Source organism: Oncorhynchus mykiss, chromosome 10 (assembly GCF_057628025.1).
Source record: "Oncorhynchus mykiss isolate SJ-2025 chromosome 10, ASM5762802v1, whole genome shotgun sequence".
Classification (NCBI taxonomy): Eukaryota; Metazoa; Chordata; class Actinopteri; order Salmoniformes; family Salmonidae; genus Oncorhynchus; species Oncorhynchus mykiss.
The window spans coordinates 35,835,106-35,860,696 of NC_143031.1; the positions used below are offsets into that span (position 1 = coordinate 35,835,106).

Below are 25,591 nucleotides of genomic sequence, written 5' to 3' on the forward strand. Positions count from 1 at the left end.
CTTTTGCTGCTATAACAGCCTCCACTCTTTTGGGAAGGCTTTCCACTAGATGTTGGAACTAAAGGTCGACCGGATCCAATCTTGCAACCTTACAGTTAATTAGTCCAACGCAATAACGACCTGCCTCTCTCTCATTGCACTCCACAAGGAGTTACGCGAATGCAGTAAGCCAAGGTAAGTTGCTAGCTAGCATTAAACTTATCTTATAAAAAACAATCAATCACAATCACTAGTAACTACACATGGTTGATGATATTACGAGATACTATTTAGCGTGTCCTGCGTTGCATATAATCTGACTGAGCATACAAGTATCTGACTGAGCGGTGGTAGGCAGAAGCAGGCGTGTAAACATTCATTCAAACAGCACTTTCGTGCGTTTTGCCAGCAGCTCTTCGTTGTGCGTCAAGCATTGCGCTGTTTATGACTTCAAGCCTATCAACTCCCGAGATGAGGCTGGTGTAACCGAAGTGACATGGCTAGCTAGTTAGCACGCGCTAACTAGAGGGACGGAAGCTATACTGTTTCACTGGCAATACTAAAGTGCCTATAAGAACATCCAATAGTCAAAGGTTAATGAAATACAAATGGTATAGAGGGAAATTGTTCTATAATTCCTATAATAACTACAACCTAAAACTTCTTACCTGGGAATATTGAAGACTCATGTTAAAAGGAACCACCAGCTTTCATATGTTCTCATGTTCAGAGCAAGGAACTGAAACGTTAGCTTTCTTACATAGCACATATTTCACTTTTAATTTATTTTCCAACACTTTGTTTTTGCATTATTTAAACCAAATTGAACATGTTTCATTATTTACTTGAGGCTAAATTGATTTTATTGATGTATTATATTAAGTTAAAACAAGTGTTCATTCAGTATTGTTGTAATTGTCATTATTACGAAAGAATAAATAAAATTGGCCGATTATCGGTATCGGCTTTTTTGGTCCTCCAATAATTGGTATCGGCGTTGAAAAATCAGAATCGGTCAACCTCTAGTTGGAACATTGCTGCGGGGACTTGCTTCCATTCAGCCACGAGCATTAGTGAGGTCGGGCAGTGATGCCTGGCTCGCAGTCGGCATTCCAATTCATCCCAAAGGTGTTCGATGGAGTTGCGGTCAGGGCTCTGTTCAGGCCAGTCATGTTCTTCCACACCGATCTCGACAAACCATTTCTGTATGGAGCTTGCTTTGTGCAAGGGGCATTGTTGTGCTGAAACAGGAAAGGGCCTTCACCAAACTGTTGCCACAAAATTGGAAGCACAGAATCGTCTAGAATGTCATTGTATGCTGTAGCGTTAAGATTTCCCTTCACTGGAACTAAAGGGCCTAGCTGGAATCATGAAAACAGTCCCAGACCATTATTCCTCCTCCACCAAACTGTTTTTAAAAATGTATTATTTTACTTTTACCCCTTTTTCTCTCCAATTTCGTGGTATCCAATTGGTAGTTACAGTCTTGTTTCATTGCTGCAACTCCTGTACGGACTGGGGAGAGGCAAAGGTCGAGAGCGTCCTCCGACAACACGACCCGACCAAGCCGCCACAGGAGTCGCTAGAGTGCGATGGGACAAGGACATCCCTGCCGGCCAAACCCTCCCCTAGGCTGGACAACACTGGGCCAATTGTGCGCCGCCCCATGGGTCTCCCGGTCACGGACGTCTGCGACAGAGCCTGGACTTGAATCAGGATCTCTAGTGGTACAGCTAGCAAATGCAATGCAGTGCCTCTGACCACTGCCCCACTCGGGATGCCCCCTCCACCAAACTTTACAGTTGGCACTCTGCATTTGGGAAGGTAGCATTCACCTGGCATCCGCCAAACCCAAATTCCGTCAGAATGGCAGATGGTGAAGCGTGATTAATCACTCCAGAGAACGTGTTTTCACTGCTTCAGAGTCAAATGACGGCAAGCTTTACACCACTCCAGCCAACGCTTGGCATTACGCATGGTGATCTTAGGCAAGTGTGCGGCTGCTCGGCCATGGAAACCCATTTTATGAAGCTTCTGACGAACAGTTCTCGTGCTGACATTGCTTCCAGAGGCAGTTTGGAACCCGGTAGTGAGTGTTGCAACCGAGGACAAACGATTTTTACACGCTACGCGCTTCAGCACTAGGGGGTCCCATTCTGTGAGCTTGTATGGCCTACCACTTCGCGGCTGAGCCGTTGTTTCTCCTAGACATATCCAATTCACAATAACAGCACTTAAAATTGACCGGGGCAGCTCTAGCAGGGCAGAAATGTGACGAATTGATTTGTTGGAAAGGTGGAATCCTATGACAGTGCATTGTTGAAAGTCACTGAGCTCTTCAGGAGGGCCATTCTTGTCTATGGAGACTACAAGGCTGTGTGTTTGATTTTATACACTTGTCAGCAATGGATGTGGCTGAAATATATAGTGTATGTTCACTAACCCTGCGTTCATAGCCAAGTGGGAAGGTGGTATTTACCACATACAATGCATTTAAAAAAAATATTATACAAAAAATTAAATTCACTTCTATGCCCCTCCATCTGTTAATTACTAGTGGGAAACTTGTCTATCATCCCTGAACTCCGACTTCTTCCACATGCTGACCTCTGATGTCACTTACTGAGCAATTACCTCGATAACATAATTTTCGGCAGTTAAATGCAACAATAAAACATTACATTCGTTTTTTAACACTATAATTTGTTTGCAAAGCATGATAGATGTACTTTTATTTTATGGTTGACACAGCTTGGCCATTGCTATTCACAAGAAGCATTGCCTGATGTGAGCCATGCCTCTAACAAAAGAGATCTCAGAAGACCTAAGATTAATAATTATTAACTTGAATAAATCTGGAAAGGGTTGCAAAAGTATCTCTGAAAGCTTTTTATGTTCATCAGTCCACGGTAAGACAAATTGTCCATAAATGGAGAAAGTTCAGCACTGTTGCTACTCTCTCTAGGAGTGGCCGTCTGCAAAGATGACTGCAAGAGCCCAGCGCAGAATGTTCAATGAAGTTAAGAAGAATCTTAGAGTGTCAGCTAAAGACTTAAAGAAATCTCTGGAACATGCTAACATCTCTGTTGACGAGTCTACGATACGTAAAACACTAAATGATGGTGTTCATGGACACCACGGAAGAAGCCACTGCTCTCCAAAAAAAACATTGCTGCACGTTTGAAGTTAGCAAAAGAGCACCTGAATGTTCCACAGCACTACCGGTCAAAATATTATTTGGACAGATTAAACTAAAGTTGAGTTGTTTGGAAGGAACACAAAACACTATGTGTGGAGAAAAAAAGGCACAGCACACCAACATCAAAACCTCATCTCAACTGTAAAGTATGGTGAAGGGAGCATTATGGTTTGAAGCTGCTTTGCTGCCTCAGGGCCTGGACAGCTTGCTATCATCGACGGAAACATTTATTCACAAGTTTATCAAGACATTTTGCAGGAGAATCTGTTCGCCAATTGAAGCTCAACAGAAGTTGGGTGATGCAACAGGACAACAACCCACAACACAAAAGTAAATCAACAACAGAATGGCTTCAACAGAAGAAAATATGCCTTCTGGAGTGGTCCAGTCAGAGTCCTGACCACAACCCGATTGAGATGCTGTGGTATGACCTCAAGAGAGCGAATCACACCAGACATCCCAAGAATATTGCTGAACTGAAACAGTTTTGTAAAGAGGACTAGTCAAAAATTCCTCCTGACCGTTGTGCAGGTCTGACCCGAAACTACAGAAAACATTTGGTTGAGGTTATTGCTGCCAAAGTAGGGTCAATCAGTTATTAACACCAAGGGTTCACCGATACTTTTCCCACTTTGCACTGTGAATGTTTAATAAAGACATGAAAACGTATAATTGTTTGTGTGTTATTAGTTCAAGCAGACTGTGTTTGTCTATTGTTGTGACTTAGATGAAGATCAGATCAAGTGTTATGACCAGTTTATGCAGAAGTCCAGGTCATTCTGAAGGGTTTATAAACGTTTTCTTGCCCACTGTATTAGCTGACTACTGTTCCTTAGTAATTTAGACAAATTGGAAGGGCAATGATTATAATTTTAAACGTATTTTTGTTGGGTATTGGACACTATTATTGAGACACTTTGGAAATCAGAAGCAGATACAGGTAGGTGGATTTAACCCCAGTCTCCAGTGGGGCATGGTATTTCTGACTTGAGTGTTACCACTACACCACAGCTCTGCACAGGCAATGATTATTCTGAACACTGGAAATTCTTTCTCTGTAAAATATGTATCACAATGATCCGTTGTCAGCTCCTATATTGAGAGGCTGGTGTTTCAGGTTTCAGGATATGACAGCTAGAAAACAATGGTTGTGTCCCAAGTGTTTCAAGTCAGCAAAATGAGGGATCAAGGGGGTCATACTAAATGGTTATAAAGTAGCTGATGTTTTGTGTTCGTAGTACTCAAGTGTATTCAGCCAGGGAAGTCTTGTTCGGTCCGTATGTGGGTAGTGCTCCCTCCTCTCCAGCTCTCTGTGGAGTTTTGTTCTATTCTATTCTGTTTTTCTTGTGTTTATGCCTTGGTAGTGGAATCACTCGGGAAGTCTTTCATATCCCCACTCTGCGCTGCCCTGGCGGCTGTCAGTGTAATAGTATATGAGATGGATTATGGGGTTATTTCCCTGCAGTGAAAAAACTATTGTTGCATCAGTCAGTCAGTCAGCGCCTTCCCAGACTGGCCTCTTAGTACACTGGAGTTAAGCTTTGTCAGGATGCCCTCCTGCACCAGAATTATGAATCACTTCTACCTCCCACCTTCAGCTGTACGTGCTATACAGTGTACAAACACACACAGACACACTCTCACAGACAAATGTGTAGGCCCTATATACAGGTAGTACTCTATGTGGGACTGTCAATTTGAGTCTGTGCGAGTAATCAATCCATCATGCAAAATTGATTACATGAATCAGGATATGATGCAAGACAGAAGAAAAACCCGGCAGATATGGTCGTCTGTATGCTCAAAGTAATGTTCTTGGTAGGGGTAACGTTTCCGTAACCACAGACGCTGGGAGATGGGGAAGCAAGTACAGGGTGAGGATTTAATAATAAATAGACATGAAACTAAACAAGACCAGAGTCTGGACAGGAGAAACAAAACAACATCAATGCAGACACGGGAATGAAACTGAGGAATTGACAGATATAGGGGAGGCAATCAATGACGTGATGGAGTCCAGGTGAGTCCGATGAAGCGCTGGTACGCGTAACGATGGTGAAAAGTGTGCGTAATGATGAGCAGCCTGGCGACCTCGAGCGCCAGAGAGCGGGGACAGACGTGACAGTACCCCCTTCTAGGGACGCCACCTGGCGTCCTACCTGGGCGAGCCTGACGGGCCAGCCGAGGTGCGGGAGCCCGACGAGCCGGCTGAGGCGCGGGAACCCGACGAGCCGTCTGAGGCATGGCGTGGGACCCTACCAAGCCAACCGAGGCTTGGGAGACTGAAGAGCCAGCTGAGGCATCCCTGGTTGCTTCGGCAATGGCACCTGGACCCGATGTCACCAAAACAAATTATAATAACTCCCTGATGCTTCCAATTGTGGTGTCTACATTCTGTAACGGTTCTGTAACCACAGCCGCTGGGAGACGGGAAGCAAGTACAGGGTGGGGATTTAATAATAAATAGACATGAAACAAAACAAGAACAGCGTCTGGACAAGAGAAACAAAACAACATCAATGCAGACATGGGAATGAAACTGAGGAAGTGACAGATATAGGGGAGGCAATCAATGATGTGATGGAGTCCAGGTCCGATGAAGCACTGGTGGGCGTAACGATGGTGACAGTTGTGCGTAATGATGATGACAGGTGTGCGTAATGATGATGACAGGTGTGCGTAACGATGATGACAGGTGTGCGTAATGATGATGACAGGTGTGCGTAACGATGATGACAGGTGTGAGTAACGATGATGACAGGTGTGCGTAATGATGATGACAGGTGTGCGTAACGATGATGACAGGTGTGCGTAATGATGATGACATGTGTGCGTAATGATGATGACATGTGTGCGTAACGATGATGACAAGTGTGAGTAACGATGATGACAGGTGTGCGTAATGATGAGCAGCCTGGCGACCTCGAGCGCCAGAGAAGTGGAGCGGGGACAGACGTGACAGGTAGGGGTAATACTAATAAATAACTCATAAAATTCATAAAACATAATTTCATCCTCAGTACCTCCAGTTTCAGTTCCTCCTGTTCATCACCACAGGTTTTCCACCTCTGCAACCTACCTCTTTACTCTGTATTTACTCCTTTCTTCTAAGCCGCTTGTGGCTAGTCACAATAAAGTGCTATTATGGGTTTACAGATTAGAGCTTCTCTTATCAGGATATATATTAGCTGCTTTGATATGAAATACAGCCGCTCCCCATTGGCCTTGATACCCCTCTTGATATGTATGGAAGGTTGATATGTATCAAATCAAATCAAATGTATTTATATAGCCCTTCGTACATCAGCTGATATCTCAAAGTGCTGTACAGAAACCCAGCCTAAAACCCCAAACAGCAAGCAATGCAGGTGTAGAAGCACGGTGGCTAGGAAAACTCCCTAGAAAGGCCAAAACATAGGAAGAAACCTAGAGAGGAACCAGGCTATGTGGGGTGGCCAGTCCTCTTCTGGCTGTGCCGGGTGGAGCTTATAACAGAACATGGCCAAGATGTTCAAATGTTCATAAATGACCAGCATGGTCAAATAATAATAATCACAGGCAGAACAGTTGAAACTGGAGCAGCCTGGGCCAGGTGGACTGGGGACAGCAAGGAGTCATCATGTCAGGTAGTCCTGAGGCATGGTCCTAGGGCTCAGGTCCTCCGAGAGAGAGAAAGAAAGAGAGAATTAGAGAGAGCATACTTAAATTCACACAGGACACCGGATAGGACAGGAGAAGTACTCCAGATATAACAAACTGACCCTAGCCCCCTGACACATAAACTACTGCAGCATAAATACTGGAGGCTGAGACAGGAGGGGTCAGGAGACACTGTGGCCCCACCTGAGGACAACCCCGGACAGGGCCAAAGAGGAAGTATATAACCCCACCCACTTTGCCAAAGCACAGCCCCCACACCACTAGAGGGATATCTTCAACCACCAACTTACCATCCTGAGACAAGGCCGAGTATAGCCCACAAAGATCTGCGCCACGGCACAACCCAAGGGGGGTTGATTTGATTTGTTGCTATGAATTAGAACGCAAAACTATTGAAACAGCTTCTAAACTCAAGTCATGAACAACGATGGTAACAATTCATGAAAAAATAGATCCAGTTACATATCTGGATATTATTTTTGGGATATATCATATCTTACCATTTTGACAATATTGATAATATTATTTTTGCGCTGGTTGGCTGTACCTGCACCAACAATCCAGTATTTTTCCTTCATTGCTTATCCTCCAGATTATTTTTAAATAGGGAGCACATTTTTTCAGCAGTTTTATTTCCATGACTGTGTCACGGATCCCTCTGGAACTTTCATTGCGCACACCTGGCCCCTATTTCCACTGATTGTATTTGTATATATGTGCCCTTTGGTTTCCATTGAGCTGTCGATTATTGATACAATGTCCGTTGGTTCGTGTGAGTACCTGTGCTGTGTGGTTTGGATTTCATACCATTGTGGATTGCGCAGATGATTACGGGTCTCGTCCTGTGTGTTAATCATTGTGCGCTTGTGTTATTTATTCGAAGTACTCCTCGCTCTTTTGTTTGGGTTTCAACCTTGTGTGTTGTATACATGTTTGTTTGGTCTTCTTCCCCGTGCCCTTGCACGGCACGCCTTAATTTGGGTGTAATAAAAAAAAATATTACGCATTCCTGCGCCTGTCTCCCGAATCATACATACCGATGTGACAGACTGATCAAAACTTGTTTGCAGCAGACATATGGTGAGCAATATGTTTGAAACATCGAATCATAATAAAAATCACAGTATCGAATCGCAATACGTATCGTATCGGCAACTATGTATCGCTATAATATCGTATGGTGAGGTCCCTGGCATTTCCCAGCCCTAGTATGCATCCATGATTAATTAGGTGCCTACAGCCTCTCATACACTTACTCTACTGTATGTGTCCTCAAGTAAATTAAACCAATAAGCAACATTTCAGGAGATGTGTTTTTATTCCCTTGCTCAGCAGCTAAGAACACACTGTTTTTCCAAATTTTGCTCAATATGGCTTCAAACAAAGGAATGAGTGCATGCAGAGTGCAGTATGATGTAATATAGTCAAATATACAGTAACTATGCAGTGGTTGACGTAGTTCTCTGTAGGATTTTGAAAGTTTAATTATTGAAGACTTCATTTTCTATAACATCATCATACCTCTGCAATGGTGTACTGCTATGCCCCACTACAAACCCATACTGTAGTGTTTCATTATTTTAAGTGAAACTGGTCAATCATACGTTATGTTTGCTATGCTGTAGCCCAGCACCACCATTTGGCTGATTTCTGGTTCATCTAAAATTGTGATTTCAGTGTTTCTCTGGGAATTCAGTTGTTCCTCCTGAGAAGAAAGACTCAGTGTCACATATACTCCCATTTAGAGCCCTGATTGCAGCAGATGGATCAGGTGATGTGGATGTGGACTGAAAGTGAATCTCCTGCATTAGCAGTGATCCCTTCTGTTTAATCACCTCAGAGCCTCTGGGCCAGTGGCCCGCACTCTGAGCAGAGAGAAAGCTCTGATAACCTGGGCCTCTTAGAAATAACATCATTTCATTTCATATGATGGGATGTGTTTTCCTTTTCTCTGCATACAGAAATGGAAAAAAATAAATTGAATGTGCCTCACAAGGGTCTGATAACCACAGATGCTACCCCATGCCAGTAATGGATTCAAGTCTGGCAGTTATACTTTCACGCATTTGTCATCTTGGGCCCGCCAGGTGTTGTTTTTAGTTGTAAAAAGATGCTGAGCATCTCCCACTGAATAATTTTTCATGTCTCTGCAAACTCTCTCCCTATACTACTATGTTTCCAATGGTCCCTCTATGCAGTGCTGAGATTCAACAATTCTAATGTTAAGATTTTCAAACGGCTTACCAATGGCTCATACTGACTAGAGTCTTCCCAGTAAGATTAGTGGACAGTGGTAGACACAGACCCATGGCCAGGTTATCACACAGACCCATGGCCAGGTTATCACATAGAACCATGGCCAGGTTAACACACAGACCCATGGCCAGGTTATCACATAGAACCATGGCCAGGTTAACACACAGAACCATGGCCAGGTTAACACACAGACCCATGGCCAGGTTAACACACAGACCCATGGCCAGGTTAACACACAGACCCATGGCCAGGTTAACACACAGACCCATGGCCAGGTTATCACACAAACCCATGGCCAGGTTATCACATAGACCCATGGCCAGGTTATCACACAGATCCATGGCCAGGTTATCACACAGACCCATGGCCAGGTTAACACAGAGAGCCAGGCCAGGTTAACACAGACAGAGGCCCAGGTTAAAACATTGAGAGAACCAGGCCAGGTTCACACAGACAGAGGCCCAGGTTAATGACACAGAGAGCCAGGCCAGGTTAACACAGACAGAGGCCCAGGTTAATGACACAGAGAACCAGGCCAGGTTAACACAGACAGAGGCCTAGGTTAATGACATAGAGAGCCAGGCCAGGTTAACACAGACAGAGGCCCAGGTTAATGACACAGAGAACCAGGCCAGGTTAACACAGACAGAGGCCCAGGTTAATGACACAGAGAGCCAGGCCAGGTTAACACAGACAGAGGCCCAGGTTAATGACACAGAGAGCCAGGCCAGGTTAACAGTATCTTTCTAGCTGGCAGTGAGTCAGCACTGCGCTGGCAGAGAGTCTTGTTTCATGCGGCTCACAAACCTTTGTCGCAAATTGCCTCCAGGAGAAACAACATGGCTTAATAATGTGTTAAATTGGACATGATCGTTGGACATAGGGCTAATTTTATGCAACCTCTTATTGCTTCTTTTCCGTCTCCATTAATCTGGCCATTTGTTTTTTCTCCCTGGCTGCAAGAAAGGGGATAGTGGGAGGAGGACGGGGAGTTTGAGAGCGTGAACAAGAGAGTTAGAGAGCTAGTTAGAGAACAGAAATCATATTTTTTTGGGGCATGATTTTATACAATTGTTACTTCTGACATTTGCTTAGAACAATTATCATTCAGCAAGCATGTTATTGAGGAGTTTTGAGATTTGAGAAACACTTAAAGCGAGCAACAAAAGGCCAGGAGGATGTGCCTGCAATTTGCATGCAGACTGAGGCTCAGGTGTTTAAAAGCCTACTAGATACAGTATAAGGCAGTCTCCTATAATGGTGCCCAAAACAATATCCCTTGGTAGCCCATAGATGGGGACATATATTTTACAGGAACAAAGAGTAGAATCTTGGGCTAAAGGTAGAAATATAGCATCCCGAATATTCCCTGGCCTCTTTAGAAGCCCCAGAAAGAGTAGCTGCTGCTCATGCAGCAGTTGAGAAAGGCGAGAGTCAACAAGGGCTTTGCATGGCAGTATATATTATTATGATGACATAATACACCTTTTCCTTTGGTCAGCACCAGTGTTTTCATGTGTCTTGTGTTTTTCCTCTGCAGGTTGGATAGTGGTAATAATGTAAGGGACAAGAACCACGCTAAATTGATGGATGTTTTTCAAGAACCCAACTTTGCTGTGCTGGCTTCAAACCTGGAACAGATCAACAAAGGGGACGAGAATGGTAAAGACATGTGTATGTTGCTTTGCTAGAAACACATTAGGCCTACTTGAATTTTAAAAAAAATTAAAAAACAAATGGACACACCAAGACCTAATTCTTCTCCACAGGTGTAGCTATATTGTATCATATTGTACTGTATGTTATAGCATTTTACAATGTGTTTTTATGAAGGAACAGAGGGAATGCTGCTACATTATCACGGTACATTATGTCACAATCGTAGTACGAGTTCTTATATGGAACAAGATGCTCCAGTACGCATTGTTTTCACCTCCACTATTTAGCTTGGCTGTGACCTTTACAAAGCTGAAAGGCAAGAAGCCTCAGCCTTGATATTTAGTGACCTTAACCTTTGCTGCCTGTTTTAATGCCCAGAGACGGTCTAATGAATGTGTGGAATGTTTTCGTCCGTTTTTTTAATTCTGAAAGAACTTATCATCCTTTCGCACGACACTCCCATCCTTAACGACCCTGAATGTCAAAGGGTAAAGGCCACTCACACAGAGGAGGGGAAAGGTTATTACTTTGTCATTCCTTCCGTTCATCCTGTAAATACATCAACATAAAGATGTTCAATCAGAGTAATAGAAAAGGCCTTATTTAAGATTGAACAAATAGGCTAATGATTTCTATATTTCCACAAAATTTGTCCCATGATTACTTTCTATAATGGCTTTTATTTTATTCTCATTGCATTCTTATCACAAATTATAGAGCACAAGAAACACAATGATGATGATTAATGATGAGCATTTCATTTTTCTCAAGAAAAAGATGAATTCCCCTTTTCAGCTTGAATCAACTCTAATATGCCTCGTCTTTGTACAAAACTATTACTTTGTGCAGCCTGTTTGAAAAAAACATGACCTGTGCATTTTACCAAATGAAAGAGAGGCTAGGAACATACACTGAGTGCACAAAACATTAGGAACACCTGTTCTTTCCATGACTGACCAGATGAATCCAGGGGAAAACTGTGATCGCTTATTGATGTCACTTGAAAAATCCACTTCAATCAGTGTAGATGAAGGGGAGGAGACAGGTTAAAGAAGGATTTTTAAGCCTTGAGACAAGTGTCGACATGGATTGTGTATGTGTGCCATTGAGGGTAAATGGGCAAGACAAAATATTTAAGTGCCTTTGAAAGGGGTATGGTTGTAGATGCCAAGTGTGCCGGTTTGAGTTAAGAACTGCAACACTCCTGGGTTTTCCACGCTCAACAGTTTCCTGTGTGTATCAAGAATGGTCCACCACCCAAAGGACATCCAGCCAACTTGACACAACTGTTGGAAGCATTGGAGTCAACATGGGCCAGCAACCCTGTGGAATGCTTTCGACACCTTGTAGAGTCCATGCCTCGACAAATTCAGGCTGTTCTGATGGCAAAAGGGGGTGCAACTCAATATTAGGGAGGTGTTCCTAATGTTTTGTACACTGTGTACATTGAGCTGAAAATGAAAAATAATGAAAGAAAGGAAATAGTATAGTATATTAAAATGTCATCTTATATAGGAAATACAGTATGTTAAAGTACTCTCACATTGTGCATCAGTGAGTTCACAAGGGAATTAGTTGATATCTGATACTATCTCTTTGTTCCGCTCTACAGAATCACACAACCAGGACAGTTCTTTGAAGCTAGACAGTCCCGACACCACTCCTAAAGCCAATCTACCAAAAGGAGGCCCTGAGAGTGAGAGGACCTCACTTAGCCCATCCTCACCTCTCAGCCCAACAGAGACCCCTGAGCCCAGCACCACTACTGCTGATGACTCCTCCTCCACTCACACCATCTCCCTCACCTCCTCCTGCTCCACCAAGTTGGTGAGTCACTGGGCTCTTCCAGAGGACTGTAGTGACAAGGCTGCCTTCACCATGATGGAGACAGGGAGTGTCTCGGCCCTGTCTGGGGGGGACTGCCTTATGCCACAGAGCCGCACCTGCCTGGGCTGCTTCATTGAGAGCAAGGACGCTACAGAGCCTGAGCCAGGGCTGGACCTGGGCCGGGACTATGACCCCTGTCCTGTCTCCTGTCCTGACATGGCCATGCAGTGCATGAGTTCTGGTATCCGCTACGGGGATCAGCTACTCTCAGACCAGCTCCTCAGCTACCCAGAGCACAAGGTTAGAGCGGTGGAGAAGACAGATGAGGAGAAGTCAGCGGAGGACAGTGACTCGGAGGATGCCACGTCAAAGAGTATCTACGAAGGCCTGCTCCTGGACAAGTGCAACGGGGAGGAGGCTCTGCTGGCCAACTCCAGCCAGGACTGGGGCTGCTTTGAGTCCTTTATCAGCGAGAGTAAGATCGAGCTGCTGGACCTCTGCTCTAAGAACGAGCTCTCTGTAAACCTCTTCTCAGAAGAGGACGTAGACAACTATATGTTTGATGATGAGGACTCCACCCTGGGCAGCGACGTGTGCTCGCTGAAGATCCGCTACGAGTCCTTCCAGGACAACGTCCGAGAGAAGACCAACACCATTCAGGAGGAAACCCAGTTCAACTTCTTCCCAAGTGTCGTCGCCAAAAAGGAGGGAGAGGGAGCAGTGAAGAAGGAAGCTGAAGTGCCGCAGGTGAATGGAGAGAAGGTCGAAGTCTGGGCGGCTGGAGAAAAGGTTGACAAAAACAACAGCAGCAGCTCTGCTGAAGTGATGCCCAGTGTCAGTCCAGAGAGCAGCTACCTGTTTGACTTCAACAACTCCACAGAGGACTCTGGAGAGTACAGCGATGACAGCTCCTGTACTGGATCCTCCCTTGACACCTGCCAGACCAAACGGAAACACTGCTTCCTCTCCAGGGAGAACTCCAGCTCCTCCAGTCAGCTGAGCTATGGGCTGAGGTCCAAGAGGAAAGTCCGATACAGCGACGACTATCTGTACGACGTGGATTCTATCGAGAGCGAGAAGAACACGGAGAAAAAGGAGAAGCAGCCGGTGGGTCCAAAAAAAGAGGAGGATGACGACTGGTGTCCAAAGAAGAGGAGAAAATCCTCACGAAAAGAGCCTCCGGTGATAATCAAATACATCATCATAAACCGATTTAAAGGGGAGAAGCACATGTTAGTAAAGCTGGGAAAAATTGACACATCAGAGACAACAGTAAGCTTAAGTAAGGACTTAGTTCATAAGTACCATAGAATGGCCCCTCTGAAAGACTACTGGCAAAAGAGGCGCCAGGAAATGCAGGAGCAGCGCAGGCTGGCTGCTGGTGATAAAAACACATTTCCGAATGGCTGCAGGCGTTCCCTTAATTCTAGCCTGACAAAACGAAAATACAGGATTGCAAATAGAGTCCGGATTCAAAGAATTCACACTGTAGAGCTCTCGCCAAACCACGCCGATCACAAGCAAGAGGTGCGAGCAGCTGAGGATCAGGCTGCCTGTACAGATATGGCATCAATAACAACAACAACCTCCGACTGTGCTGCTAGATTAGACCAAGGAAGTGTGACAGGAAAAAGCAGATCGCTAGAGAGGGAGGGGAAAAGACTTGGAAATAAGATTTTGAAACTAAGGAAATTTAAAAGCGAGGCCAGACTGAAGTCGAAAAAAATGACAGAGGCTCAGCAGGAGGATGGTAAAACTGTGGTTCACCTACATGAGGTTGGCCCACTATCCCCAAGTCAGCACCCTGACATAGTTTACTCTAAAGCAGGTAGCCCCCAGCTTTGTGATGACTCTACTGTCAGTGTCGACCCCACTGAAAAGTCTACTTTTACACCAGCCCCCTGCTCCTCTTCCAGCACAATGACCCATCCTGTAAATGTGAATAGTGGTCTGCCTGTCATCCCCGGAGGCTACCTACAGACATTACTAGATGCCTCTGACTCATCCAGTAACACTGGACTGTCATATTACTCCCAGCAGCAGCAGCAGCAGAATCCCCGACAACAGTTTCCCCATGGGCTCTACCAGGAAGAGAATCCATTCACTAACCTACAGCTGGCCCAGAGCTGTGTTCTATCTCCTCCCTCAGAGTCCGAGCTCCAACAATCCCCCTCTAACTCCAATCAGATGGAGCCAAACTTCACTCACATATCATGGCAGTCTGGAGGTGAACAGCTACCATTTACATCTGACATTCCACCTGAATCTGCTGGCTTTTCCAACACCATGCCTTTGCCAATGACAAACAACTTGCCCTTGTCAGGATATAGTCAAGTCAATGTAGATGGTAACAGACTGCTGAATGATAAGGCACATTTACCTGAAGAGCCACCAGGACCAGACTCAACCCTACAGGCCAGCCGGTCAGCTGAAGAGGAACAGGTGCAGTTCCATATAGTCACTCTAAACACAGAGAACAGCAGGCTGGCCAGCTATGACTCTATGGGTTCACTGTCGGCCTCCTCTAGCAACTACAGCACTATGAGTCACAAGTCCTGTGAGAAGGAGAGTGAAGAGGATGTGAACGAGAACTTCTTGGCCCACTGTAGTCCCAAACTGGTGATCCAGCAAAGTACTGATGAAATCACTCCCCTTAGGGAGTCCACAGACCTACTGGACATCTCCAACTTCACCCCCGATAAGTTCAGGCACTCGTCGTTGTCAGAGATGTCGCCACCCGACACACCAAATCTCTCCCCACAGGTGATGGGTCCAGAAATGAGGGAAAGCCTAGGAAAGGCCAGGGAGTTTCAAGGAGAGACAGGAGACATGACTCTCTCAACTACACCTGATGGGACTAAGTGGGACTGTAATGTCCTGCCACAACAAAACCATGATGGCAGAGCGATAAACAATCATCAGTTCCAGTTCCATACTTTCAATGACAATGATGGCACAGGGTTAGGTGATAAGATTGACGGCACGGACGTCTTTGATGAGCAGGCTGAATCTATTGGAGACCGAACTAAAGGTCCCAAGTCAAAAAGGAAAACAACCAGTAAACAGAAAACCAAGACTCCAAGGGCCCCCAAGACAGAGAAGAACAAAGCCCCTAGACAGAATTCTCGATCATCCAAAAAGCTAAAAGCCCTGCTTGATGCAAAGGCAAAGGCGAAAGGTGAAGAAAGTGAAGGTCTTGCTGGACTGTCAGAAGACTGGCCTTTACTGGTGGAGCACGGTGGGGGCTGGGTAGATGGCGGAAACAACAACAACAGTGCTGTGGATGACGACCAGCGAGAGTTTGAGGAGCCCTCCAACATCCTGTCCAACATAGTCTCTGGGATGGCAGAGGTCGAGAGGTTTATGAAGGTGTCCATCGAGCCACTATGGGACCCCATGTCTGGACTCTGTCAGCCTCCAGAGGCCAACAGCCTTAAAACTAAGACACTCAAAATCCTGGCGGGCACAACAGCTGACGTCAGGAAAAAGGGTGGTTATGCCACCTCCCCTGGGGCAGGAAGGGGCAGGAAGGCAACTGGCAGGGGAGCCAAAAACCAATCCAAGTTCATTCCTTCAAACCCCTTCTTCCCCCCTCTCACTCTAGACTGCAACATGTTTAACAAGTCCAGCCTCGGTATACCTGGCATCTGTGGGCCCGCACACAAAAAAATGTACCGTCACAAAACCAGTGCAAAATTTGCTGGAGACGAAAACAATACAGGGAAGCGGGACTCGAGCAAGAACGTAGCTCTGATGGCCTCTTATGAGAAACTGAGGTAATATTTTGTAACAGTGGCTGCAAAATACGTCCCCCTCACTCTATTTCCTCCCGCCTCTTGCTCAGTTCCCTGGGTTCCCTTACTGCTCTCACTTTTTGACTTAAATCCAAGTGTTGCATGGCAAAGACATTAACCCTGACTACCCCACCTCCTTCTTTTACCCTGAAACAACTTGCATGTGAGCTTTTATTTGTTCCGGCAAAACTACCTATTGTGTGATTGATTGTCTCTAGCTTGACTGTGATTTCGAACTACCGTGGCTGCTTTTTGTTTCTGACTGCTGCTTGATTCACCTTTCTTGGTCTTTAGTTTGTTTTGTTTTTTGTTACTTTAAGTTTGACTTTTGTATAATAAGAAAAATTGCCTTGAACCTGTTTTGAAAACCATTTTTGTGATACTTAATGGTTTGCTTTGTTTTTTCAATTCTCCATTTCAGCGGAACAGATTGCCCCTCCTTAACAATGTCAAAATTCAGTTTGTGGCTCTCCACAAATGTTTAAAATAACAGTTCAAAAGTTGTCCGTCCTTACATTTAGTCAATGGTTGCCTTCAGTGTACAAAGCGAGAGTGGAGTAGAGTTAGTCATGAGGGAACAATAGAAGTGTCCTATCATTACTGATACCACCCAGCCATTCCATTTGTGGATGTTTTACTGGTGTAGGAGAACTGTATCGCTGTTCAGCTGGGAACCAGACTTTTCAGAATAAAAAAGGGACATTTTTGTATTAACGATAAGACGACTTTCTCATACTGTCCTAATTTTCTTAATATCTTGAAATGGCATTATTTGTCATTGGCTTTTTGCCATGGTTTGGGGAGAGGAGGTGGGAGGGTAAGTGGAGTAAGTACCCAGAATTGCAATTTGTTAATGCTATTGTACAGAGACATATGCACTATTTGCAGAATATGACGATAATTATAATTGTTAAAAATGGAATTATGTGCCAAACGTTGAACAAGTATCTGTATAAACATTTTCTATCTATATGTATATTGGCTGTTTCATGTTCTTTTTGTTAGGGTTGGGGGGTGGGGGTTCTGGACTTCGGTGGCCGGTCGACATTCTAGAGAACTTACACTTCATTCCGTTTGCCAAGCACCTGCAGCTGACAGTGATACACCTTTTACCAAAATGCAAATGACTGTCTTTTCATTCATACATTCCTATGAAACGATTGCCATCTGAACTCAAAATCAACAGCCAGCATGGCGATACAGAGAAGGGGATTAAATAGGTCCTGTGGAGAGCTGCCATAAGCTGTTTCAGCAACTAAAAAGTAGCACTGTGTCAATAAGAAATCTTTATGCTCTAACAGGTTAGTTCAATCTTGAGGTTTGAATTTGTACTCTACTCAAGGTTAGTATACTGCTTCATGTAATCTCATGTAATCTCATGGATTCACCTACCACTGCACAAACATGGAGCTCTGTATTAGATTTCTACAATTTATTTCAATTTACATGAATTGATACTATCCATCAGAGATTGAATATTTATTGTGAAGACCTTTTGTCTCTCGAAACCCCCCTTCCCCTCCATCTTCTCCAAGTTGCCAGGCTAGCCATTGAGACTGGGGATCAGGACAGGTGTCACCACCAGGTGGTGTGGAGTAGACTGCCTTATATCATCCCTGCCCATTGTTAATTGAATGTATTTGACTTCCTCTCCAACACGAGTTTTATATGATGTACCACTGTTGAGCTGCCTGTGAAAGGTGCTTGAAAGCAAATGAACTTACAGGTAACTGAAAAAAGGATGAAGAAATCCTCTGTGCCCTATTTATGAATGTATAAGATACTGTTATGTTTGATGTAATTCTGCCATGATTTTGACATTAATTAGAATTGTGTTTTGCCATTTTTGTTGAAAAGAATATTGAGCTTTATAAATATTGTCAGAGTTGTTGCCAGAGGGATTCCACAAGAACTCCTGACATCCTCCATGAATCTTGTATATTTTTCAGTGTGCCAATTTGTAAAATATTTTCTAAGTGTATATTTTTCTTAGAAAGTGTTGTGAAGTATTTGTAAATGTGGATACCCTTTTTTCGCCTTTATAGGCAGTGAAAGGGATGTATAATGACATGCCTTTGGTTTTAAAAACCAAAATAACAAACATGACAAAAAAAATTATAAAAGGAGAGAGGGAAAACACTGGGAAAAAAGTTGTAACATTTTGTCGGAAGTTTTGTAATCAGACCAATCTTGTTGTGGGAGTGTAGTGCTACTGTGTAAAAAGTATGATAAAACAAAAAGAAAAACTGAAATAAAGACATATTTGTGATTTTATTGCTGTTTTATAAATCATTCTAGTATCATTTTGTTTTGTTGTAACTGTTGCAAAGGTTTAAATATTTGTGAACAAGCCTGTATGGTGACAATGTAATATTGGTAACTTGCTGAGTTTTGTAATAATGTTTATGGAATAAATATAAAATAAAAATGAGGTTTTGATTCCTGCTTTCAGATGAGGTCTCCATTTTCTTCTCTCCGCGGACTGTATGACATCTTTCTGAGAATGTATACAGTCCTTATGTTGCATGGATCTTAAAGACCCTCAAAAAGTGTTGATATTACATTTTACTTGTAGTCTGTGTAGTTTGTCTGCAAATAGATTGACTCCACAAAATGCTAAATATGTTACTTCATATATAGTAACAGTCAAATGTTTGGACACACCTACTCATTCAAGGATTTTTCTTTATTATTTTTTACTATTTTCTACATTGTAGAATAATAGTGAAGACATCAAAACTATGAAATAACACATATGAAATAATGTAGTAACCCAAAAAGTGTTAAGCAAATCCAAATCGATTTAAGATTTTAGATTATTCAAATTAGCCACCCTTTGCCTTGATGACAGCTTTGCACACTCATTCTCTCAACCAGCATCACCTGGAATGCTTTTCCAACAGTCTTGAAGGAGTTTCCACATATGCTGAGCACTTTTTAGCTGCTTTGCCTTCACTCTGCGGTCCAACTCATCCCAAACCATCTCAATTGGGTTGAGGTTGGATGATTGTGGAGGCCAGGTCATCTAATGCAGCACTCCATCACTCTCCTTCTTGGTCAAATAGCCCTTACACAGCCTGGAGGTATGTTGGGTCATTGTCCTGTTGAAAAACAAATTATAGTCTCACTAAGCGCAACCAGATGGGATGGTGTATCGCTGCAGAATGCTGTGGTAGCCATGCTGGTTAAGTGTGCCTTGAATTCTAAATAATTCACAGACAGTGTCACCAGCAAAGCACCCCCACATCGTTACACCTTCTCCATGCTTCACGGTGAAAACCACACATGCAGAGATCGTCCGTTCACCAACTCTGCGTCTCACAAAGACACGGTAGTTGGCACCAAAAATCTCAAATTTGGATTCATCAGACCAAAGGACAGATGTCCACTGCTCGTGTTTCTTGGCCCAAGCAAGTCTCTTCTTCTTATTGGTGTCATTTAGTACAGTTTTTTTTGGCAGCAATTCGACCATGAAGGCCTGATTCACACAGTCTCCTCTGAATAGTTGATGTTGAGATGTGTCTCTTACTTGAACTCTGTGAAGGATTTATTTGGGCTGCAAGTTCTGAGGCTGGTAACTCTAATGAACTTATCCTCTGCAGCAGAGGTAACTCTGGGTCTTCCTTTCCTGTGGCGGTCTTCATGAGAGCCAATTTCATCATAGCTCTTGATGGGTTTTGCGACTGCACTTGAAGAAACTGTCAAAGTGTTTGACATTTTCCGGATTGACTGACCTTCATGTCTTAAAGTAATGATGGACTGTCATTTCTCTTTGCTTATTTGAGCTGTTCTTGCCATAATATGGACTTGGTCTTTTACCAAATAGGGCTATCTTCTGTACACCACCCCTACCTTGTCACAACACAACTGATTGGCTCAAACGCATTAAGAAGGAAAGAAATTCCACAAAAAAACAAGGCACACCTAAACTTAATTGAAATGCATTCAAGGTGACTACCTCATGAAGCTGGTTGAAAGAATGCCAAGAGTGTGCAAAGCTGTCATCAAGGTAAAGGGTGGCTACTTTGAATAATCTCAAATATAAAATCTATTTTGGTTTGTTTAACACTTTTTTGCTTACTACATGATTCTATATGTGTTATTTCATAGTTTTGACGTCTTCACTATTATTCTACATTGTATAAATGTTTTTTTTAATAAAGAAAACCCCTTGAATGAGTAGCTGTGTCCAAACATTTGACTGATACAGTATATATATTTTTCAGACATTGCTTTGATGAATAGGCACTTGTTTAGAGAGACTACAATATATTTACTTTAGATTATAGAAGCCTTGGATAAACCGGTCAAACTTGTTGACTAGTTATCATGAAGTTTTAGTTCCCCTCAGCAGATGGCAGCATTCAATCTTTTTTTCTTTATGAGGAATAGTTCAGACTATCCTGGTACATTGCTAGGCCCTGTAACATATGGTTAGCATGGATTATACATTGCACAATAGCTATGTTCATATACTTTGCTCATCCACTGCTGCATACATTTGAATGGAATAACAGCTAAATAGGAATGTGTGTGAATGTTGACTGCAACAACAAAAAAATCTAACCAAATGTCAAATATTCTGCTGTTTATCTATTATTTATGGTAACAGGCAAACCCAAGGTCAGAATGCTCAGTAGTCGAGTGAGAGGAGTAAGAATGTCTAGTTGTTTACTAATGAGAGGAACACAACAGATGGTTTATTAATGTAACTTGTAGGGGAGGGGGGGGGGGGTTCAGGGTGCATTGTACAACTAGTTGTTGGCTCCCTTTTTCCTCAAGGTAAGGAGGGGTGTAAAAATCACAAGGGAAAAAACAGACTTACACATAGGAGTTTCCACTAGGATGCATGGATGGAGGATATATGTGCAAACCAATGACTGTAGTATATATGAAGGTGCAAACCATTTTTATTTATTGCCAATACAGTTAGTAGACAGGTTCTGACAACATTTTGGCCTATGCAGATCAATGCACTACTAGGCCAAGGGCTTCACATTGAGAGGGGTTGTCTATCTCCTTGTCTTCATCAACACTGATCATGACAGGTGAAACAAATGCTTGGCCTCCAATACAATGCTTCTATCTATATTTCTTCCTGCAATGTACTACCGTAGACATTAGCCTACACTGTACTGTCCATCCCCGCCCACCACTGAACCAGAGCGGAGAACGAGCCCCTAACATTCCTATCCAGTCAGATTGTATGCGCATGTGTTTTGCCAAAAAATTTGACACACACGAGTGAGTGACAGACCTGGTAGGTAGTGTGGTGAAACAGAGACATGTGTCAGTTATCCTGTGAGAGATTTTGTTTCAAACCCATTATAGTGTTTTAGGTGCCAAGCTTATGGTCATGTTGCAGCAGTGTGTAGGAGGGATATTCCTAGATGTGGTAAGTGTGCAGGTGGGCATGAGTCAAAGGAATGTGTAGTATTGGTGCAAAACATTGTGTGTGTTAACTGTAAGGGTACCCATGGTGCTGGAGATCAGAAGTGTCCGGTGAGAGAAAAGCAGTTGAGGTTGCCAGGATCAGAGTAGTACAGGTGTCATATGCTGAGGCAGTGAAGAGAGTAGTAGAGGAAGATGGGTCCAGGGTGAGGGATCCTAAGAGGACCCCTGTGAGTAGGCCGAGGACAATAGACAGTGATAGGAATAACCATCAATGTGCTTCAGTAAGGTTGGTTTTATAGCCGTGATTACCCTTAATTGGTGCCATCAGCGTCAGGGTGTCCAGCCGGGTCCAGCACGTTCCTCCCCTCTATCACCCACCCCCAGGGTAGACCTCCCGGGATACCAACCCACCCCCGACCAGATGTGAGGCGTGCTCAGGACTAGGTTTGCGTGTGCTTAGGACTAGGTTTGCGTCCCTCCTGGAGAGGGCATCCACATTGCCGTGCCAGGCCCCCGACCTGTGGATAACAGAGAAAGAGAATCGCTATAAGGACAGGAACCAGCGGTTGAAGCGGTCATTCGTGTTCTTACCTCTTGCCATCCACATGAGTCGGGCATGTTGACCAAGATGAAATTCCTCCCAAGGAGGTAATATTTGAGGGTGTCCAGCACCCACTTCACCTTCTCGGCAATCGAGTACTTCTCCCTCTGGAGAACATACATGGAGTGCTCCTCGCCTTCCTGCTCTAGGGACAAGACGGCCTCCACCCGTGTCAGACGCGTTGGTGTGGACCAGGAGATTTTTTGAGAAGTCTGGGGTGGCGAGTATCGGGTGAAAACGGCCTGGAATGCCGACTCGGTGTCCTCCGTCCATCGCACCGTCTGGGGTAGGCGTGCCTTCGCTAGGTCTGTGTGGGGAGAAGCTATTGCGGCAAAGTTAGGTACAAATAGACTGTAATAGCCTGCTAACCCCAGGAACAACTTGCCTCCACCCTGCCTATTGGTTCGGGGGACCGGCCATTCATCAATGGCGGCATTCTTTTTCTTGGGGCTTCACATTTCCAGATAGCCCATGTACTCCACCTTGGCATAGCCCAGCTTGCACTTATGGGGGTTCGCGGTCAGCCCCGCATCCCTTAGCACATCCACCACCGCCTGTAGCCTACAGAGATGGGACTCCCAACTGTCACTGTGCACGATTATATCATACAAATTAGCAGCAGCGTACTCACGGTGTGGGCGCAGGACACTGTCCATGAGTCACTGGAAGGTTGCTGGGGACCTGTGAAGCCCAAAAAGAAGTACCCGGTAGTGGTATAGCCCCCCTGGGGTGGAGAAGGCCATCCTCTCCTGGGAGGCTGCTGCCAGCAGCACCTGCCAGTACCCCTTCGTCAGGTCCAGGATACTGACGTACAGTTGAAGTCTGAAGTTTACATCCACCTTAGCCAAATACATTTAAACTCAGTTTTCACAATTCCTGACATTTAATCCTAGTAAAAGTTCCCTGTCTTAGGTCAGATCACCCCTTTATTTTAAGAATGTGAAATGTCAGAATAATCATAGAGAGAATTATTTATTTCAGCTTTTATTTCTTTCATCACATTCCCAGTGTGTCAGACGTTTATGTACACTCAATTAGTATTTGGTAGCATTGCCTTTAAATTATTTAAAACTTGGGTCAAACATTTCGGGTAGCCTTCCACAAGCTTCCCACAATAAGTTGGGGGAATTTTGGCCCATTACTCCTGACAGAGCTGGTGTAACTGAGTCAGGTTTGTAGGCCTCCTTGCTCGCACATGCTTTTTCAGTTCTGCCCACACATTTTCTATGGGATTGAGCTCAGGGCTTTGTGATGGCCACTCCAAAACATTGACTTTGTTGTCCTTAAGCCATTTTGACACAACTTTGAAGTATGCTTGGGGTCATTGTCCATTTGGAAGACCCATTTGCGACCAAGCTTTAACTTCCTGACTGATGTCTTGAGATGTTGCTTCAATATATCCACATAATTTTCCATCCTCGTGATGCCATCTATTTTATGAAGTGCATCAGCAAAGCGCTGCACGGTTGGGATGGTGTTCAAGCCTCCCCCTTTTTCCTCCAAACATAACGATGGTCATTATGGCCAACAGTTCGATTGTTGTTTCATCAGACCAAATTACATTTCTCCAAAAAGTACGATCTTTGTCCCATTGTGCAGTTGCAAACCGTAGTCTGGCTTTTTTTATGGCGGTTTGGAGCAGTGGCTTCTTCCTTGCTGAGCGGCCTTTCAGGTTATGTCGATGTAGGACTCGTTTTTACTGTGGATATAGATACTTTGTACCTGTTTCCTCCAGCATCTTCGCAAGGTCCTTTGCTGTTGTTCTGGGATTGATTTGCACTTTTCGCACCAATGCACGTTCATCTCTAGGAGACAGAACACGTCTCCTTCCTGAGCGGTATGACGGCTGCATGGTCCCATGGTGTTATATATACTTGTGTACTATTGTTTGTACAGATGAACGTGGTACCTTCAGGCGTTTGGAAAATGCTCCCACGGATGAACCAGACTTGTGGGGGCCTACAATTTATTTTGATTTTCCCATGATGCCAAGCAGAGGCACTGAGTTTGAAGGTAGGCCTTGAAATACATCCACAGGTACACCCCCAATTGACTCGAATTATGTCAATTAGCCTATCAGAAGCTTCTAAAGCCATGACATATTTTCTGGAATTTTCCAAGCCATTTAAAGGCACAGTCAACTTAGTGTATGTAAACTTCTGACCCACTGGAATTGTGATACAGTGAATTATAAGTGAAATAATCTGTCTGTAAACAATTGCTGGAAAAATTACTTGTGCCATGCACAAAGTAGATGTCCTAATCGACTTGCCAAAACTATAGTTTGTTAACAAGAAATGTATGGAGTGGTTGAAAAACAAGTTTTAATGACTACAACCTAAGTGTATGTAAACTTCCGGTTTCAACTGTATATCGCCTTCCCCTCTAGTGGTCGATCAGTTCGTCCACCTGGGGCATGGGGTAGGTGTCAAATTTAATGACCTCGTTCAGGCCCCGGAAGTCATTTCAGAATTTGACAGTTCCGTCCGGTTTTGGTACCAGCACTATAGGGCTATACCACTCACTCTGGGACTCCTCCAGTACCCCCATTGCTAGTATTGGCGTCACTTCCCTCTAGACTGCCACCCTTCTGGTATCCAGTATGGCCATTCACACACTTTTTTGTCCCGGACGTGTGTGTATATGATGTTCCACAAGATCCGTGTGCCCTGGCGCCTTGGAGAACACGGTCGTATTCCACTGGACCAACTCTCAGAGAGCTTTTCGTTGGGTCGGGCTGTGGTCTTCCCCCATGGAAACTTCGATGGTTGGCGGACCTTATAATGGACGTCGCCTACCTGCTCAACGATGTCGTAGGGCCACGCAGCCAGGAATTTGCTCTCTGTTGTATACACGCTCCTAGGCGTGTTGCGCCAGGGCCATGTGCTCCCTCACCACTGACCAAATCACCTTAATCCTCTCCGTCATCTCCTCCACGTGTTCCACCACGCTGTAAAGGGGCTTCGGTTGGTCCTCCCAGACCTCCTTGGCTAGGTCCAGCAGTCCGCAAGGCCGACGGCTATACAAGAGCTCAAAGGGGGAGAACTCAGTGGACGCTTGTGGTACCTCGCTCACCGAGAACATCAGGTGGGGCAACAGCTGGTCCCAGTTCCTCCCGTCTCTCTCGATGACCTTCTTAGGCATCTGATTTAGGGTCTTATTGAATCGTTTCACTAGCCCATCCTTTTGTGGATGGTACACACTGGTCCTGTTTGATTCAGA

The 25,591-nt window shown here is 44.3% G+C and overlaps 1 protein-coding gene across 1 annotated transcript in view; it reads left to right on the top strand.

Annotated features, from left to right (window-relative positions):
- Positions 1–18,825, top strand: part of LOC110533745 (neurite extension and migration factor) — a 33,932-nt gene extending 15,107 nt beyond the window's left edge. The window contains exons 2-4 of the mRNA XM_090186491.1: positions 10,635–10,756; positions 12,366–16,356; positions 16,796–18,825. Of these exons, the coding sequence (XP_090042617.1) occupies positions 10,681–10,756; positions 12,366–16,356; positions 16,796–16,859 (4,131 nt within the window). The 5' untranslated portion in view covers positions 10,635–10,680 and the 3' untranslated portion in view covers positions 16,860–18,825. The remainder of the gene's footprint in view (positions 1–10,634; positions 10,757–12,365; positions 16,357–16,795) is intronic.
- The last annotated feature ends 6,766 nt before the right edge of the window (positions 18,826–25,591 follow it).